A 19,046-nucleotide genomic window follows, 5' to 3' on the forward strand; every position below is an offset into this window, starting at 1 on the left:
CGCAAAGCGGCGGCCTCCTTATGGCGCGCTCACATAGTCCACTGTCAAAATCGATAAATAATATTGTTACAATCTATGTGCGTGCGTGTGTGTGCACTAATTAACTGACAAACTCTATATACCGATATAGGAAATTTTGCATTTAATTTTACTAAGTTAAGATTGTTTGATTTTTTGATTTCAAATTTTATACTACTTTTTATGTGAAATTTTTCTCTATGTATAATTAATTTTATAATAGCCTATTTACATCGAATATTAATTAAACTTTCCCGATGTTATCATTAATAAAAATCATGATGCTATAAGTATTGTCCTTGTATATGAAATATACATATAAACAAGAGTATTATTGTCTATCTTATAGTGCACATAGAGTTCACTGATTTATCACGTGTATGTGTCTGGTATTTCTAGGTATTATTTAATTAGGAATGGTTTTATATTTAAAATAAAATCGATAGTTGAAATTGTATGGACGTTTTAATATATCGATATATTTATGCGTCCCTATTGCGATATTTTACTAATTTTAAATGTAAAAATATTTGTTTTATAACGAAAAGTATACTCCGAATATACGCATCAGCGACGCATATACATTGTTGCCAAATCCCCGTCATTGTCCTAGCAAACGAGGGCTGTGTTTTATTTTTATTTAGCTGACAAAAAACAGGCTGTTACGATAAAAATAGATAATAAAAAATCGTTACAACGTGGAAACTCTAACCGGGTAAGCGGGTACGAAATGGAAAGCGATTTTCAGAAAGAAAAAGGAAAATCCCTTAAATGGCGTACAAGTAATCGCCTTCATTACTTTAAATGCCTCACTGGAAATAGAAGAACCTGTTACTGTAGACTCTATATATTTTTAAAGTTATAGACAGTAGGCTCAGACAGCATCATCAGGCACATATCTAAGTACAGTATTAAATTAATATTAAAGTTATAAATATAGGGTTTGTATTTAAACAAAATGTTAAGTTAATAATTGTTGACAAACAACATTAATCAAATGACGATACTTTTTTAAAGAATAAAAAAACTGAATGAAAACAATCTATCAAGTTAAACAAGTCTCCCCTAAATCAAATTACCATAAACGGGTCTTCCGTCCGCCGCTTCCACTACAGACACCTGTCGTCGTCCCGTCTTCACTGTTAACCCCTCCACGGGCTCGCAAAACCCGACGATTTCGGGATGTTTTGACGGAATGTCATAAATACATTACCACATTACCTAATTAGAGTGGCGCCGTGGCCTGCAAGTGTCACGTGCCGACGATTTACATACCATTCAGAGGCGCGCTTTTGTTTTTTTTCTTTGTTTTCTAAGGTTACATCGTCGCTGAAAGCTGTGTTTGCAGTCCATTCATTCGATTGTCTCTTTTTATTTTAAACCACACGTGTTGATGTTTTGTTTGTAATATGTCAATATTTGAACAGTAGTTTAGGGATTTCCCTATAATATTTCGATGCAACAATTTACGGGCTTTGATCATGAGGATGGAATATTTATAATTTTAGTTTTTACTTCATTATTTCAGAAGACACATAGCTATATAATTTCTGTTTAAAAATTATAAGGCAACAAGGTTTTAGACGAAATAGATCAACTACAGACGCCGTGTTTATCATTAAACAAATTAAAGGAAACGCAATAAAGTTTAATACACCAGCCTATATTTTTTGTTTCAACGACTTGACTAAAGCATTCGATAAAGTACGCCTATTTGATATTATTGAAAGAGAAAAAAGTGCCTGATAATATAGTGAAAATCATCGGAAAGCTAAATAATAATAAATAACATAACTCAAGTAAGAGCAGGGAATAATCTAACACGAGACATACCAACACCAGGAGACATTATTCAAGGAGCCTTCTTATCATTCTTGAAGCTTCTTATTCAATCTTCTAATGGACATCATCTTAGAAAAGGTGACCACGATATATATGGTTATTGAATAACCGATATTCATCAATAAACCGGACACAACAGAGTTAGCATGGTGTGTTACACTTTTGGTTACGCGATGATGTAGCCATTATCGTGGAGTAAGCCCAGAATTAAAAAAAAAACACAGAAAAAAACTAAATGCTTAACCTTTTCTAAAGAGCCGGTAAGATGCAAACTGCTAGTAGAAAAGAAAATAATTGCGCAAGTGTCGCAGTTCAGATACCTAGGAATAGATATGTCGTACTATCACGATCCAGGAGAAGATCTGAGAAGCCAAATAAACAGAGCAACGGCCATGTCAGGATGTCTAAGGTAAAAAGTGCGGTCAAACCCCTTTCCCATGCGAACAGACAACAAAATTAAAATTTATAAGACCTGCATCAGACCAATAATGACATATTGCATAGAAATCCCAGAGGAAACAAATAAAACCAAAAGCATGTTAAGGGATGCTGAAATGAGGAACCTAAGAACCATAATGGAGAAGACTAGAAGAGGCAGAATTAGAAACACAAATACCTATTAGACAACAATGTGGAATACAGGACGTAGTGAGATGGGGTAGGCAAAGAAAGAGGCAATGGTTCGCACACATAAAGAGCATGGAAGAAATCCACGCATAGCTCTTGAAGGGAAACTCATGGGTAAGAGTTAGCCGGAAGACCTCCAAAAAGATGGAAAGACAGCTGGCAGTTCATCTCCCAAGAACTGCTACAGAGGCAACCTTAAAACTAACAGATCAACTAGATCTGAAATAAGTAGAAGAAAATAAAAAAATGTATAAAAATACAAAATATTGAAGTGTACGCCCATGTTTACGCGTACGCCGATGATTTATAAAGATCACGCACACCAGCACATTGCCATTTCGCGAAACCGTATTAAAGGAGGCGCCATTATCGGTGACGTAACAGGTCCGATCGGATTTATCTCGTGAATCGTTATGAATGGGGATCGCGGGCAATAAAAGATCTAAAGAACTCGGATCTGTCGCTAAAGGCTATATCGTAAATAGGCAGACGTATCAACAAGTCAATCGAAGAAGATACGGCCTTGAATCGGCGGCCTTTCAGGCAGGTTAATCGAGATCACGTAATTAAATACCTTCTGTGTGATTCTATTACGTTTTTACTAAGCTTTAAATTCTCCTTCATTAAATGATTCTAAGCTTTTTTAAGTAATTCGGAATTTTCAGTATGTAACTTCTTCATTTCAAAGTTAGTTCTTCAGTTATCTTGGTGTAAAATTCATCATTTTACTTTTCTACTTATTTTATAGTACAGAACGTAAATGAATAGTTCCCTTGAAGTGGCGGCTCGATGGTTGAATAAACAAAGCAATCTTACCGGCTAGTATTCAAACCCGGCGTTCTCTGGTAGCAAGTAGAATTAGCAGATACACTTGCCGCTGAGCCACGGCCTGATCTTAGTTTCTTCTACAATACTTGCATCCATAATTCCATTGTCGTGCTAACAAGCCTTTAATTTACATGTTAATCTCTACGGCGTGTGCTACTGGCTACCTGTGTGAATGGTTATAGTATTTTAATGGCACGAGACTCCATCGGACAATTACATCGGATTTACAGGATTTTAGAGCATGTTTCGAGCAATGAATGGAATTCTCTGCAGGTGTTGGTTAGAAAGAAAGGCGAAAGGTCGATCGGAGAGATACTACGACGCCCCCAGCGGTGGCGATCGGTAATAAATACTTAAATGAGCTGGTCGGGACAAGTGTACTTAACGGCTTTGGAGCAAGATAAATGGATTATGTATATAATGGAGACCTGCCTAGATCGACAACCTTCTTGTTTATTTCACTTAACTTTAAAGTTAATTGTAACTCAAAATATAATCTCTAAATTAAAGGTATTATTATAATTAATAAACAAGTTTGGATCATTAGAGATGTAGGCAATGGATAGATGTAGACAATTTAACCATCAAAATAAGTCAGATGTAGGCAATGTACTATAAAAAATCGTTGAAACTGTTGGTATTAAAAGAGTTCAAAATCAAGGTTTCTAAAAATAAATTTCTTGTAAAATCAGAGCGTTTAAGCCCTTACATGTTTACAAATACTAAAAGTATGCATATATTTCCGAAATGCTAAAATTTTCAAAATTTTACACCAAGTTTATTTATAATAAACAGAATTTCCCCAATAAATATAGCATGATTTTTAATGAACTGCTCTTAAGTAGTACCACAGTCAGCCACAGTACCTAGTTAATCAACTACGGATTTCTATCAAGTTCAAAGCGACTAAAACAAATAACCACATGTAATAAATTTGAATTTAGCAGAAATAAACAAACAAGTGGTAGATAAATCCGATCAAGGTTGAACGAGTATCGAGAAATCTGCTTTATGTAAACACGCACAGTTTAGACAAATAAAATCGCCGCGATTACATTAATATTATTATTGTTGGTAATCGGAGTTAAACTCGCGACACGTCAAAATGAGGCGAATGACTATTTCACCAAGCCGATAAAAAAACACATTACGTTACGTAATAGTCTGCGACCGTTTATAACAGACAATAGCAGGGACTAGGGACGTTGGAAAAGTATCGATATTGTAGAAAAAATCGATATCTCATTTTCACATATGTAGTCAAAATATATTATCGAACAAGTAAAATTTAAAATTATCCTTAATAATAATTATTCTGTAAGATATATTATACACAATGGGGTGATAATTCTAATAAATAGGGTTCATAGTTTAAATTGTCTAAAGAAAGAAATATTATATTTGTAAACATGCAGTTTTTATGAATTCTATACTTATTTTGGAAAAATAAAACTTAGAAAATGAGGGAATTCTTAATAAAAAATACATAAGATAGTACAAAGGCCAATGAAACATCGAATAACAAAGAGGAACCAAACGAGGATAGATTGCATAAAACAGAAGACCCAAGTAATAGACATTAAGCGTTGATTAAATCTGTCAAATATCAAAGGGCAGGTCTCCTGGCAATAAGAAGTGATGAATAGACCTCTGTGGTTCCGGAGAGGTGTAAAAAACAAGCAGGAGCAAAATGGTATGAAACAGCACAACGAAACACATTGAGACAAAAATGAAAGAATATGCAAGAGTTTTTTAAATTCTCCCTAAAAATTTGTTGCTTTTTCATATCCCTTTAATAAAGTAATGTTGCAATTAACCGCAAACTAATGTTATTAGTATGTTAGGCGCTTTTATGTGCATTTATTTTATCGATACTATATCGGTTTAAAAAAACATATATCGATATATTTTATACATCCCTAAACAGGAAGAGACCCCGAACGGTGTTTTATCTAGTGGGCGGCATTAGGAGCACAGAAAAGCGACAAAGACGGACTGCGACGACGAGAAGGAGAGCGTTTACATAAAAATACTATTACTATAATTAATAATTGGCGCGTTTCGCTGCCGACCTACCTCAAAGCGATGATGACTGACGATGTATGAGTGTATGTGCGTCGGGTCGATAGGTGTCGGACGTCTTCCGACTCTAACGTAATTTTCAATTTGTCACAATTGTGCATTGTGTGCATAGTCGACCGTCTCATTCGCACACCTCATTATCCTTTCGCAAAAAGGATCACAACGATCAGAATCGTGGTTATTAACGTTTGTTAGAAGTTGTGTGGGCAGTATTTGTTCATAAAAATATAAACAAGGTTTACGCTTATCAAATTATTCAAATAAACAATGCGTATATTTTAGCAATACCATAATAATTCTAATAATAGTCTAATTAATTTATAAATATAATTGCAATTACAAACAATATTTCAACAATATTTTTTTATTTATGACGAAGAATTCATTTGCAAGAAAGCTACTTGTTAAATAGAAATAGGTTGGTATCAATTGGATCTTCTAAGTAACGATTCTCATCTAACAGGAAATGTATACAAAATACGCACTACAGTAAGGTGTCAGTCTCATGTATCACGGGCAGAGGGTATGGAGGGGGTCTTAGTTTAACTGCCTGGACCAAGAGGAGACAACCTCACCAACAACCTAAATCCTATTATGGCGGGACCAGGTCAAAGGGATGCGTGGCTAGATAGAAGACTAGCATCTACTGGTCTCAAACTTGGGACACCAGGGGACAACTCATTGTATTTTCGTCTCCCTTCTATATGAGGGGCTCTGTAGAAGTGACCGGGGGTGTAATTGACCTCAAATCCAAGGAGGCAATAGAGAAAGGAGGATATATCCTCTCTTATAGATTCGGAACAACACCGGTATCAAGTCTAAGGAGAGATCAAATTAAAGAGGTGGAGAAAATGGAGACAGATCCTCCAGCCTAAACCTCATGGGTACTTCAGCCGGAGACAAACTCCTCGACAGTGAAGGGCACGGAGGGCTAAACCCCAACCGTGGAAAGGTGTATACCCTCGTAAGAGGTAGATGCTCACTCCTCGGAGGATTAACATCTGTTGTCAGAGGATGGGAAATACCCTGTCCCCGCTACAACAGGAGGATCACCGTGTATGATGAGTTATAACTCAAGAAAGGAGGACACACTAGATCTTTAAGGTCGCGGGTGTTAACACCCCCTCTTACTCATTCTACATTCTACAAGGTGTCAGTCTTGCAACTTGCAACTAGATAACACTGATTCAAGGAAGACAAATAATATATAAGAATTCATGAGCTTTTCTAAAGATTGTTGTATTGTTTCATAGTCATGCATGTATGTACATAGAAAATGCACGATCTAATTTTTGTTATAAAATGCTGAAGTAACTATATTAATAGAGATTAGGCGCAATTAGAAACAATGGCAAGAGAATCTCACAGTAGCAGAAATCAATAAAAGAAACGAATCTACGATGTTCCTTTTTTCCAGCTTATTCGTACAGGTGTTTACCCTGCCCTTTTGAGATTTCTTGGCATAACAAAGGGCTCCATAATAATAACTCTCACTCGGCGCGCCTTACCGGTCATCGACCCTTTTCCGGAATCCCCAAAACCGATACAAATACAGCGCAAGGAGACTGAGGGAATCCCTGACCCGTTTTTAATGAGTTTCCTTCACAGACGGAATTGACGTCGACGGCGGTCAGACGACCGACTATTAAGATCGGCCAATCGGTCGATTTATTAACGCGAAACGAGAACTGGGTTAACACGGTGGAGGAAAAGCCAACTTTTTGCCGGAATTATTCGACAGGGTTGGGTCCATTACATATTAGCAATTTCTTACGTAATTTATTGTGCCGTTTTACATTTTCTTTGCACTGTCTCCAAAACCTTTTAGTTAAAACATAATTTAGGAAATTTGTAGGTAGGAAATTTTTGTATTGAAAAGCAGGCATTCGTTTCATTAATAGAAAAGCTGACATCGCTGAACAAAAATAATATGGCGGCTATGTATGTGAAGACAGTTCAAGATGTAAATTCTTTAATTCCTGACAAAAGGCCAATGTTAGTTTTCTATATGTACAGAAACAATGCTACAGAATAAGTTTGTGTCGGAATTATACGAGTGATGGGTCCACTGCATATTAGCAATTTCTTACGTAATTTCTTGTGCTGTTTTACATTTTCTTTGCACTCGCTCAAAAGCTTTACACCCGTTGAGATTTGTCTCCTCGAATTCCTCTACGAACAGTTTTTTTATTGTTGACTAATAAACTCATTTCCATGATTTTGTTCCGGTACTACTGCTCAGAATCATATGTGTTTGTTCGCAAATCCAAGGCCCAGTAAAATATAATTACTAACGTTCTTTTTATTTATTTTTTACATTACCCCCATTATATACATTAAATTTTATCATTACTTCACATAGTATGATACACATATTCTCTCTGGAAATATAGCCTAAAAATATATTAACGGTTTTTAATATCTTATATCTGTGAGACTAAGATGCCCTAGCCAATGAATCAAGGACACCACGAGATCTCTTATCGCAGAATACAGTAGTCAGATACCAAAATAATTAATAGGAAGCAATATAGATTTCGGAAGAAATTTAAAGGCTACCTACATGCATAATCCGAACACCTTTAGTCATCTCAGCATTCATATGAAGAACTTGTTGAAGCGATCAGCGATATATCAATTGATACAATAATTTCATTTACTAATAATTCAGTGACTAATTTCAAGAGTAACATTAGTGAAAAAAATTTAAATATAATAACTAACCATGAAATATTTCTGTAGATTCCAAAATTATTACATAGACATATCGATGCAAAAAAAGATTTGGTTGATTTTTATAATTTTGGTTTCCTATTAAAAATACACGTACATACATAGGATAGCGAAATAAAAAAAATATTTAAATCAAAATCGATATTTTTTACCCATCCTTGATTGACACCGAGTCGGAAAGCGATACTTCCACCGAAATTATATGAAATCGGCCGTAAATTTGTCGGTATCGCATTACGTTATTTAATGTTACGCCTTGCCTGATGGGGGATCTGTCTCGAGATAATATATAAAGTACTCGATTATGAGGTAGGTCACGGTTTAACGACGGTAATTGGTATTAATGGTTTATTTTTATGACGTAGTCGTCGACGAGTTCGGCTATTTAAATAAATTCATTTGCCTGACTGCCGAACGTAAGAGTAAACCGTTACGGTAATTTATCTTGTTTGTAAACAGTGTGAATAATAAAATCAGGGGATCACTTAAGTAAATGTTTCCTTTAATCCGCTTTGTGGTTAATTCTGTTTACTATTCTAACAACTTGGATGCTCAATAGTACCTGAAATTTTGTTGTCGAATGAATGAATATAGTAAAAATTTTATACTAGTGAAATGTTTCTTTAGCTACTCAAAATTTCAAATGCATCCCCCCCAGTTATAGTCAAAGAATATTGTAAAACCTAATTATTCTTGTTTATAACAAAATGTATGGTAATGAATATGTATAATTCATATCAAATAAACTTTTAGTCAAGTGATTAAGCTTGACAGGCACAGCGTTGTCCACTTTTACGTATTTTCTTTTAATCAAAATATTTTGGCAAACAACAATAAATTAATTATAAATATATTAAACCAGTTATTACTTACAGTTATTAACAAAACTCACTTTCATAACAGCACTTAGGGGACATAAAGGGCCATTACTACCACTATCCATTAAAATATTCTAATAAAGTTGCGATGAGTTTTTACGGCTATTTAATTATCTTGTACACTAAAAGAGGTTCTAAAAAGACAATGTTCGACTGCGAGGTCTGCTGATAACATTTTTAAGCTTAAAATATTACAACATAATTCATTTAAACCGAAAACTCGTAATATCAAAATGTCAAAACGAATGACAATGTCAGGAAATAAATAAATAAATGTGGTAACCTGACATTTTTTACAGCATAGCTACCACCTGAATCCCCAGAGGGAAATTTAAATTCCAGTTAGTCAGCCCGGCGCCGAATATGTCCATGGTTGACAACAATGAGTTTAAAAATCGAGCCGTCGATTACGTAATTAAAAGTTTAGTTGGTATCAAATATAATATATTTTTTATTATATTTTTTTATTGATTGCTGTTTAAAAACGCGGTTGCACGGCATTTCAATTCTTAATATCAGTCTGGTCTTCTTTTAAAATTATATTGTAATAATATATTTTCTTTTTGTTAATAATAATTAGCAAAATTAAAGAATACGCTAAAACAGTGATGCCAATTACCGGTCCTTAACATTTTCACAAGCGATTTACAAGTTGAAAACTAAAAGAGTCACTATAAGAGTTCATATTTTCAAATTGATCTCGATAAACAATATTAATACAACATTAGAATGGAAATTTTCAGGTTATATTCGCTGGTGTCGGAATACTACAACGCGAGAGATGAACATTTTTCGAGCAATCATCGTAGGAGATTATGTAAAGCAAAGCGAGCTGGTTTAATATGCGGGACATCCTTGAAAACGAGGTCAAGCGTTAGTTTCAAAGTCAATATGATGATAACTCACTTGTTGCGGAGGCAAGTTCACAAATCTTCCTGGCATCTATCCCCAGTTAATTCTATCATTTTATAATCCCTAGCATGGAACTGAACTTTCTGATTTTTCTTGAATTTTTTTCTAGGGAAATTATATAAATATGTCGTTCTTAATTCGGCAAACCAACTTTGAATTGTGGTTGAGTGTCCTTGCTAACATAGTTTATAGTCAAAGAGACAGAGGAAAGTGCTAGGAAATTTCTGTATTGAAGATTCTTTAATTCCTGACAAAGGACCAATATTTATGTACAGTGGCTCAGTGGTAAATAATGGTACAGTTGGAATATCTAATACTTTATTTTAAAAAGTAATCCTGAGCCATACCAGAGTAAGCCCAGCAAGTAATCCTGATCCGTCCAAATACTAAGACTATCTACTACTAGGACTAGGAGAAGGTAATCGGACTTAGGCCCGTTAATAATACCAAGCCATCAAATAGGCCCAGTAACTAATCCCGATAATGAAAATTCGTATACACAAAGCGTAATGCGCAGAAAGCACAATAACAAACAAACCAGTTATTTAAAGTTTAATTATTTATATATCTTTCGCTCACGCATAAAACAATAAAATGTATCGATAGCGTCACCGCGATGCACCGCTGACCCAATAAAACTACGTTTTAAAAACACCACCAGGGACGATTTTCCCATTCAAAAATACTACTTTTATCGGCCTTCCCCGCCCTCCGAAGAGGGACGGCCGCCCCCAGGGCCCCCCAAATCAAACAGAGCCGGTCGCGCGGAATGCACGTCGCTTTTTATATCCGCTGCTGCTGGCGGCGGCGGGCCGTATAATGCGAAACCGCCATAAATATTGACGGTGGAAATCGAGAGTGAATTTTCCATTCATAAAGGCGAGCACCGTCGGCGTCGGCCTCCATCCTTTCGCGACGTCGGTTACGACCAGATGATGCACACATACACACAAGAGAGATGCAGACCCAGACATTCCGAAACCGCTCGTAGTTTATATCAGTCACGAAATTCGCCAGGAAGCCACGACTTTGATCTGATTAAAGTAAATGGTATTGTGGGTCGAGGTTTCTAGCTTATTTACAAGTGAATCCTACGGTTATCAGTTTTAATGACTAATTCTAAATAATTTCGACATTAAGAGTCTATTACGCTGTACTGTTCGGGTCGCTCTCAGGGGTCGGGTAAAGCAAGTCTGTGGCCGAAGGAAATATATATTATATTTCAGAAATCTGCCTAAGGCTTAGCTCAATCCTGTCGTGTCAAGCCAGATCCAAAATTCCAAACATACATGCTTTGATTAAGACTTGATTAAGGTTTGCAGAGCTTCAGCATTTGCCATAAAATAGCAAGCAATTTGTTACTAAACCATATAAACTATATATCACTGTAATCACAAAACTTCAATCTATTTCCGTATTGTAACGGAATTTTAAATTGTCTTGATTTTCGAGAAAATTTAGTCAAAACATAAGGAATATATTGTTGATGTTCGACCATCAAAATCTTAAAAATAAAGAAGTTGTCTAAAAATGTGCTACAATACGGATATAGTATACATCCTTTATCTTTAACTTTCTTCTTTATTTGTGTAAAAATACCTAACCAGTTTTACATAAAACGTTAAATGCCGAACGCTTATTTTGCCGCTTTTTCGGACTAGCGAAATGGACTCTTAAGAGTCAAACTTGTAATCATATTTTTCCTGAAGATCTCCTAACTCACCATAATATCATCAACCTATGATTTAAATTGAAAGTTTAAATCACCTTCTAATTAATTAGTGTGCTGCAACACCAAAATTTTCAACACTACAGTCATATAAACACCTCAAAGTAAACCCAGCTGAATGACAGCGAGTTTACTCACCGGAAAAAACGGTACAATCGATCTATTTTTACAGCACGTAATCGGCCTGGTAAAGACCCTATGTCTGTCGCATTCCGATATCCGCAGCTTAATGAAAGTTCTTCGGCTGTTAATTAGGTTTCATACTACAACGGACACCGTTAACGCCTGCCCGTTGATGGCAGTTTAAATCCGACTTTTTTCTTCTTTTTTGAATGCTCGGCCTGAAATGCTCGACTAATGTAGTAGGCGTTGTAGTTTATAATTCTTATTACTTTCTTTTGTAATCCCTAGCGATTCTCCCTTCCACCTGCTTTTATTTTTGCAAGGTCTGATTAAGAGCAAAATAAAACACTAATTCACCACAATACACCAAAACACTTTACTTTTACACTTAACACGCGTTTCGCTAACCATGTTAGAATCATCATCAGATGATTAGAACTGTTTAAGTTTAAGTTAGCATCATCTGCTGATGTATCTTAGTGCTTAGTTGGCTTCAGCTTGTAATAGCGATCTCCCTTGATCGAATCTTGTTTCCTTCTGACCTTTCTTTTTTTGGATCGCAATAAGCCTTTGCGCCCAAGTTGAAAACCCATTAGAGACCGACTCTATACAGAACAAACACCAGTGCCATCCTACTTAAAAGAAAACTAAGTTGGCGAAATGCAAGAACGATTAGGGATGGCTTTGGCACGCTTATTGCGAGCAAAAGCCATACAAAACCATTTCGATTTCGGGTAATAGGTAATATTAACCGGTAAATGGGGCCGAGCAGGCAGAACCCTCTTCCCTGCGGCTCAAGAGGCCGACAATAACGGGCCGGACTTGTTGATGGGATAAATTATGCGCCTAATTGGATTACGTAAGCGACCTCTCTGTCTGCCTGGGCCTGAGGCCTTTCTCAATTTCGCATTCATCCGTTCATGATTAAAATGGTTACGAAACACGTACCACGCCGCCATAGCTCAACCAATGAGAGCCTAGGATGGACGAATAAGCAAGTATTGTTCAAAGTTTATCAATATATTTTGTAAGTTAAATCTGTGGGGTCACAGAAAATACATTATAATTAAAAGAATTGTCAAAATTATTCTTCTTTGATCCTGATGTTTCAAGGTTGACATCTTGACAGTGAAATTTAATTTAATATTTAAAGAACTTATGAATTTTCATTGTAACTGGTTGTACTGCAGTTCCTACTAAATCTACATCAAAATGATCCTAATCGTTCGTTTACAAGATTCCTTTAATCAAAAGAAAACTAAATACCCTTCTCCGTCTTCTCTCCCACGTCACTGTCCTAAAATCTGACAAAAGGCACCGCCAAACGTCTTACAACTACACAACTTCGGAGGCTATAAGTCGTAGTAAGTTCCCTACATTCCGAGACAAACTAAAACTAGCGCAGACCGGGCTCGGGAAAGGGAGATAACATGGAGAAAGGCGACGGTCTACCACCCCCTCTCCCCCGACTCTTTCAGAACCTCCACGGTCCTCCCTAATAGCGCGTGAGTCTCCAACTTTTACTGTCACGGTCCCTGACCTAAATAAAGGGAAGTCACGTCGCAGACACGACGACGATGCATATATGAACGTAAATCCGTCGGCAAAGTGTGATTGTGTGAGTTTGTACACATACGAAAACAAGATGAAGGGAGAGAAACGTAAGATGACCTCCCTTGCGAAGGATAGAAATGTAGGAGTTTGTTGGAAGGTGTGAGGATATCGATCTAGGAACATGCGTTTTTTTTCGGTAAAAAGTGAAATGTACGTAAAGAATGGAAGAAAAGATAGAAGATAAAAACTTGTTTACGGATACTGGATTTAAATATAGGTAATCGTTTAAGTTTATTTTTTTTCAATAAATCTATACATTTACTTTCCACGTGAGTTTTTATCTCTTGCATTAGTTATTTCGAGTTGAATAGGCCTTCAATTGGTTTTCACTAAACACCTTCCACTGCGGTCTCAAACACCTATTGTGGTTTAAAGAGAAGAAGTATCAAGGAGTTGAAACAAGGAATTGATTAAAAAAGTTAAAAAATACAGGATCTCACCCAAGACAATATACATACCTACATACTACTGCCATTACTCGCTGACGAGTATTTGACACGCATCAGAAGATGGTTACGCAAGGCGTTTTCTCTCATGAGATTTTCTGTGACTGAAAAGCCAGATACGTGATGTCTCTCTTCCGCACTCCGGACATTCAAAAATCTCATTGCTTGCCTCTTTACTTTTTGGTTGCCGCTGTTAACTGAGTTTAAAATTTTTCTCCATTGCGTTCTATTGTGCGCTGCTTCTTTCCACTCATTCAACGTGTTTATTCCCTTGAAGTTTTGGTGGAGAATATAATATCCTTGTACCTTGTCCACCCGGCTTCCTCTTACCGTCTACAAGCTCACCGTAAAGCAGAGATTTTGGTAGGCGGTTTTCTTGCATTACGTGATACGTGACCAGTCCATCTTAAGCGGAATTTTGTAACCATGACTTCAATACTCTCGCAGTTAGCTTTTTCAAGGACCGATACGTTTGAGACATAATGGAACCACCGGATTCTTAAAAGTTGTATAAGGTGTGTCTGTTGCAACTTGTTTAATGAGTTCATGTGTCGGCGCGGCGGTACGGCATCCATGTTTCGCTTCCATATAACATGGTGGGGATTATTATTGCTTGGAAACTGCAAGTTTCGTTTTCGTGCTCAAGTCATGATTATAGTCTAGTGCCCTGTCTTTTAATTCCCAGAATGCTCTAGAGGCGCTTCTAATCCTGTGCTGAATTTCAGAGTCGATATTGGCCTTTTCTGAAATCAAACTGCCTATGCCGAGGTAATTGAATTCCGCTACATACTCCAATAGTTCTCCGTATTTTCCATATTTTTATAGCATTGTTGTGATCTTCCGAGGGAGTGCACATGACTTTAGTTTTATCGATGTTCAGCTTAAGGTCCAAAGCCTCGTATGTCCATGTATATGTCTTCAACGAGTTATAACCAAATAGTAACCAACCCAAGATAATATAAAGCAAAGTGAGCATCCCCTACCTCTTGGCTTACAACCCCAGCACTCTACAAAATGTAAACCCCTGCGGGGCTCTCGCTTTCCTGCAACGTTTAAAAGAATGATAAAATAGCATTTCGTAAAGAAATAATTTTACCATATACCATTTTTTACTTTGAATGCACGATGCACTAATCATGTTAATCTAGTAAATAATACATTACCAAGAAAAAAATTTAAGAAAATATTAAGAAATTTTAACCTACCGACAGGTATTTGGAATATAGAACGTATTCAATAAACACAGATCAACAATCAGTCTGAAAATCGACGGTATTTGGTCTAGAGATTTATTTATGCATGCAGCGCCGGGCGTGTTTTTTCTGGCGGGGAAAGGCCAGACGGGCGCGTGCCGTCTGCAGCAACACGCGTACGATAAAAAAGGGCGGGATTTTTGTTTGATCGGAAGTGCGAGAGAGCGACGTGTGATGTACCTGTCGCCAGCTCCGGGGTCAGTGTCGTCGGCATCTCGCGCCGTAGGGCTCAACGGCGGCAGTGATTGATGACGATCATCGGTCGTTGTTTTTGCGCGTCGATTCCACGAGGTCACGGCCACCGCGACGTCGTTCGTCGTGTTCTATTGTTTCTATCGAGTGTGTGTGTCGGCGCCTGCTTCCATGCTAATTGATCGGTGTTTACGGCGAAACAGGTGTCGGGGCATCTACTAATTGGTCTAGCGGTGGGGGGTCCTCTAATCGTTTGTTCAGTAGTAGTTTCCGTATCTCTTCAGATTCTGTTTGTCTAACCGTCTAGCACTACATGTTATGCATTCAATTACGTCTCGTTGGCAATGCCAAGTGCAATTATTCAGTGCCATATTGAATGAAATTTGACTGATTGCAGGAAGATTTTTATCAGCATTGTTCTACAATGGTTACGATGCGTATACATTGTTCTGTATTCTTAATTCTTTACTGTTTTCTCGGTTTGATACAAAATTATGTTATTACAAATTAATGAAAAGAACATTTTCATTAGCTCTTAATGAGAGAAAAATAATTTTCCACAATACACTAAAATCCTTTACTTAGATTTAGAACACTAACTCTGTAAGTATCCATGTTCGTATCATCAACAGAGGATCACTAATCATCAGCTGGTACAGTTTTGGTTCGAAGTAAAACGTAGTTTTAATCATATGCTGATGATTACAACATGGTTAACAAAACGCTTGTCCCAAGTGCACGTAAAGTTTTTCTGTAGTAGCGCTCAATGTTACAATCCAAACACTGTTTCTTAAAGACATATTTTAAAAACCAACAAAAAAATATTTGACGTCTGACGGTTTTTTATCCAGTTGTCTAAAAAGACAAAAATATCGAATTATTTTGTCACGTTTATATCATTCTTTATATTATGCAAAAATTAAAGTATGTATTTATAACTCGATTTATAATCTTTGTATTTTTTAATTCGAACATTTAAGAAGTATAGATGTGTTCTTGTGACACACTGATACGGTCATCTACGCCTGTACAGCGCATACCACTATACAATAGTGGCGCATCTATAGATTGAGTCTGGGATGGGTAGTAGTAAACTTGAATTTGGCCTGGATTTTCTAATTTGATTTTAAATGTAGAATGAGTGGAAGGGAAGTTAATCATGGCGACTATAAAGATCTATTGTGTCCCCTTTTCTTGAGTTATAACATAATACAGTATATAACTCATCATTCATGAGGATACCCTGTTGTGGGAGGAACAGGGCATTTCCCATCGTCCGCCGACGACAATTCTTCATCCTCCGAGGAGTGGACATCTATCTCCAACGAGAGTATACACCCTTTCACGGTTGGGGTTTGGCCTTCCATTTTCTCAACCTCTTTAACTTGTTCTCTTCTTAGACCTGATACCGGTGTTGTCCCGGATCTATAATAAAGGATATATCTCTTTTTCTCTATTGCCTCCTTGGATTTGAGGTCAATTCTTATTGTGAGGACTTGACCATGGCCCTTCTTCCCACTCATTCTACATGTTTATCCCCTTGAAGTTTTGGTGGAGAATATCCTTGTACCTTTTGAGTTGTCCACCCGGTTTCCTCTTCACAAGCTCACCGTAAAGCAGAGATTTCGGTAGGCGGTTTTCTTGCATTTTGCATACGTGACCAGCCCATCTTAGGCGGGATTTTGTAACCATGACTTCAACGCTCTCGCCTTATGTTCTTACACTGGAGTTCTGGTAAAGCTGGTGATATAGGAAATGGTAATACACCGCAAGAGTTAGTTGGTCCACATCTACAGAGCCCTGCATGTAGAAGTAAGGGAGACGAGTATACAATGGGTTGCCCCCTAGTGCCCCAAGGTTGAAACCAGTAGAGGCTAGTCTTCTATCTAGCCACGCATCTAGACACGAGGATGCCTGGAATGACGGACAGGGTACTCCCATCTTGTATCGATATTTATATATACCTCTTGGTGCATTTTCCTGGCTAGAGGGGATTCCGTCTAGCACCTGACTAGGAGCTTCCCCACCAACGACAAGGTCTCGCATCTGATAGAGGAAGTAATTTGGTATAATTAATTTCTTTAGTAATATTTAAATAAAAATATTACTACCAAAATTTGGCTTATTTATAAATTTCTTCCTGGGAGAGGTAATTACCCCCATACGTTATATATTATACATGTGCCCTTGCTGTAAGAAGAGATCTTTCGGCAATGCAAATTTTGTCACACTTGCATGGTATATGATACACATATTATATTTTTAGTTTGTTATTCAATGTTTTATTCAGGGGGTTAGCCATCGCGACCTTACAGATATATTGTGTGTTCCCCTTTCTTGAGTTATAACGAGTTATAACTCATCATACAGTCTCAGGGTTTTGGCAAAAGCCAGTATGTGAAACGGCTCCACATACTCTCTCCGTCTACATCAGCCGTACAAAAGTTTATGGCACGAACGGTTGTAATCTCGGCGAACTCAGTAATAAGGTTTTCTGGTGTTTCCCCATTTTCCCCATTATTGTAATACGCAATTCGCTAAATAATTCCATAAACCGCAAATAATAATTACTCCAATTTAAACACTCATCTCTCTCTTAATAAAACCATTATACAATAAACGTCCTTTGTATACACACCCCAACAAAATACGCTTCGTAACATCTCATAAAGCACTCTCCACTCACACGTACATACTTCTGACCTACTTAACTTGCACTAACACATACGTACACACACCTTCATTCATTCATTGCCCGTTACACATTTTCCTCAATGTACATAAGCCCCTCTAGCCCCGCGGCTCCCTCCAGCTTCTTCCTTACTTCGAGGGCTACGAACAAACTGCATCGGCGGCGTGTGTATATTTGTTGAGTTTAACGAAAAACATATATTTTACTTCGGATAATTCTTAGAAATGTGTATGATGTACGGAGAAATGTTTGATCGATTATTGCGGTGGCTTTTAGATAAATATAAATATGTGTACGCTAATTACATTATGTTTCATCTTAATTTTTGTTACAGGTAAGCAGAGTCCACGGTTTACAGTTTTACAGGTAACTTTTTATATTAAATAAAATAATTAATTATGACAACATGCATATAATATAATAATACATGAAAATATAATATTTCATAGTACAAACAAAAACTGGGCTCGCCATGTATTGCTTGTGTTAAATCGTAGATAGTTTAATATACAGGATGGTCCGATTTGTATTCCGGAAACTTTGACAGCATATTCTGTATATAAAAATAAGTAAAAAAGTTCGTGTAAATGTATGTCCTCAAATGCTTAGTTTCGGAGATACAGGGTGTAGAAGTTTCATTTTTATTTCGATTTTTTCCAAATAATTTCTGAAGTAACGTCAGTATTTGGATGAAAATTGGTATCTAGGAGTATTGTGACACGAGAAATTTGATTTTGATGTTAAAATTACTCCTATTTGTAGGGAGCGGCACCTACATGTGTTTTAATTGTTTTGAAGAGTAATAACTTTTCGACCGTACCTGTATAAAACCACTGACTAAAAAAATATATATTTTCATGACTTTTTATGTAAAAAATGTCTCTTGGTAAAAATCGCTACGAGCAACCGTTCTCAAGATATTTAGAATGGAAATAGTCAACACATGTCATTATTGACAAAAAATAAGTACACGTGGAGTATAGTTATTTGACTGAAATAATAAATTTTTAATTTTTTAAATTAATCATAAGTTTTTCTGCGAAAAAAATGATGATTAAACAATTTCTTTTGAACTTT

General features: G+C 36.7%; 1 protein-coding gene across 2 annotated transcripts in view; it reads left to right on the forward strand.

The window, feature by feature from the left end:
* The window catches only part of LOC115887288, a 44,369-nt gene that overhangs the window by 2,047 nt on the left and 23,276 nt on the right, over positions 1-19,046 (forward strand). The window contains exon 1 of one of the 2 annotated variants that reach the window (XM_030906677.1): positions 18,243-18,335. The exons of the other annotated variant lie outside the window; for it this stretch is intronic. Coding sequence (XP_030762537.1) covers positions 18,258-18,335 — 78 coding nt within the window. The 5' untranslated portion in view covers positions 18,243-18,257. Of the gene's footprint in view, positions 1-18,242; positions 18,336-19,046 lie in introns of those variants that run through there. 2 annotated transcript variants of the gene reach the window in all.

The sequence above is a fragment of the Sitophilus oryzae genome, unplaced genomic scaffold, assembly GCF_002938485.1.
Source record: "Sitophilus oryzae breed Bouriz unplaced genomic scaffold, Soryzae_2.0 scaffold_562_pilon_pilon, whole genome shotgun sequence".
Lineage (NCBI taxonomy): Eukaryota > Metazoa > Arthropoda > Insecta > Coleoptera > Curculionidae > Sitophilus > Sitophilus oryzae.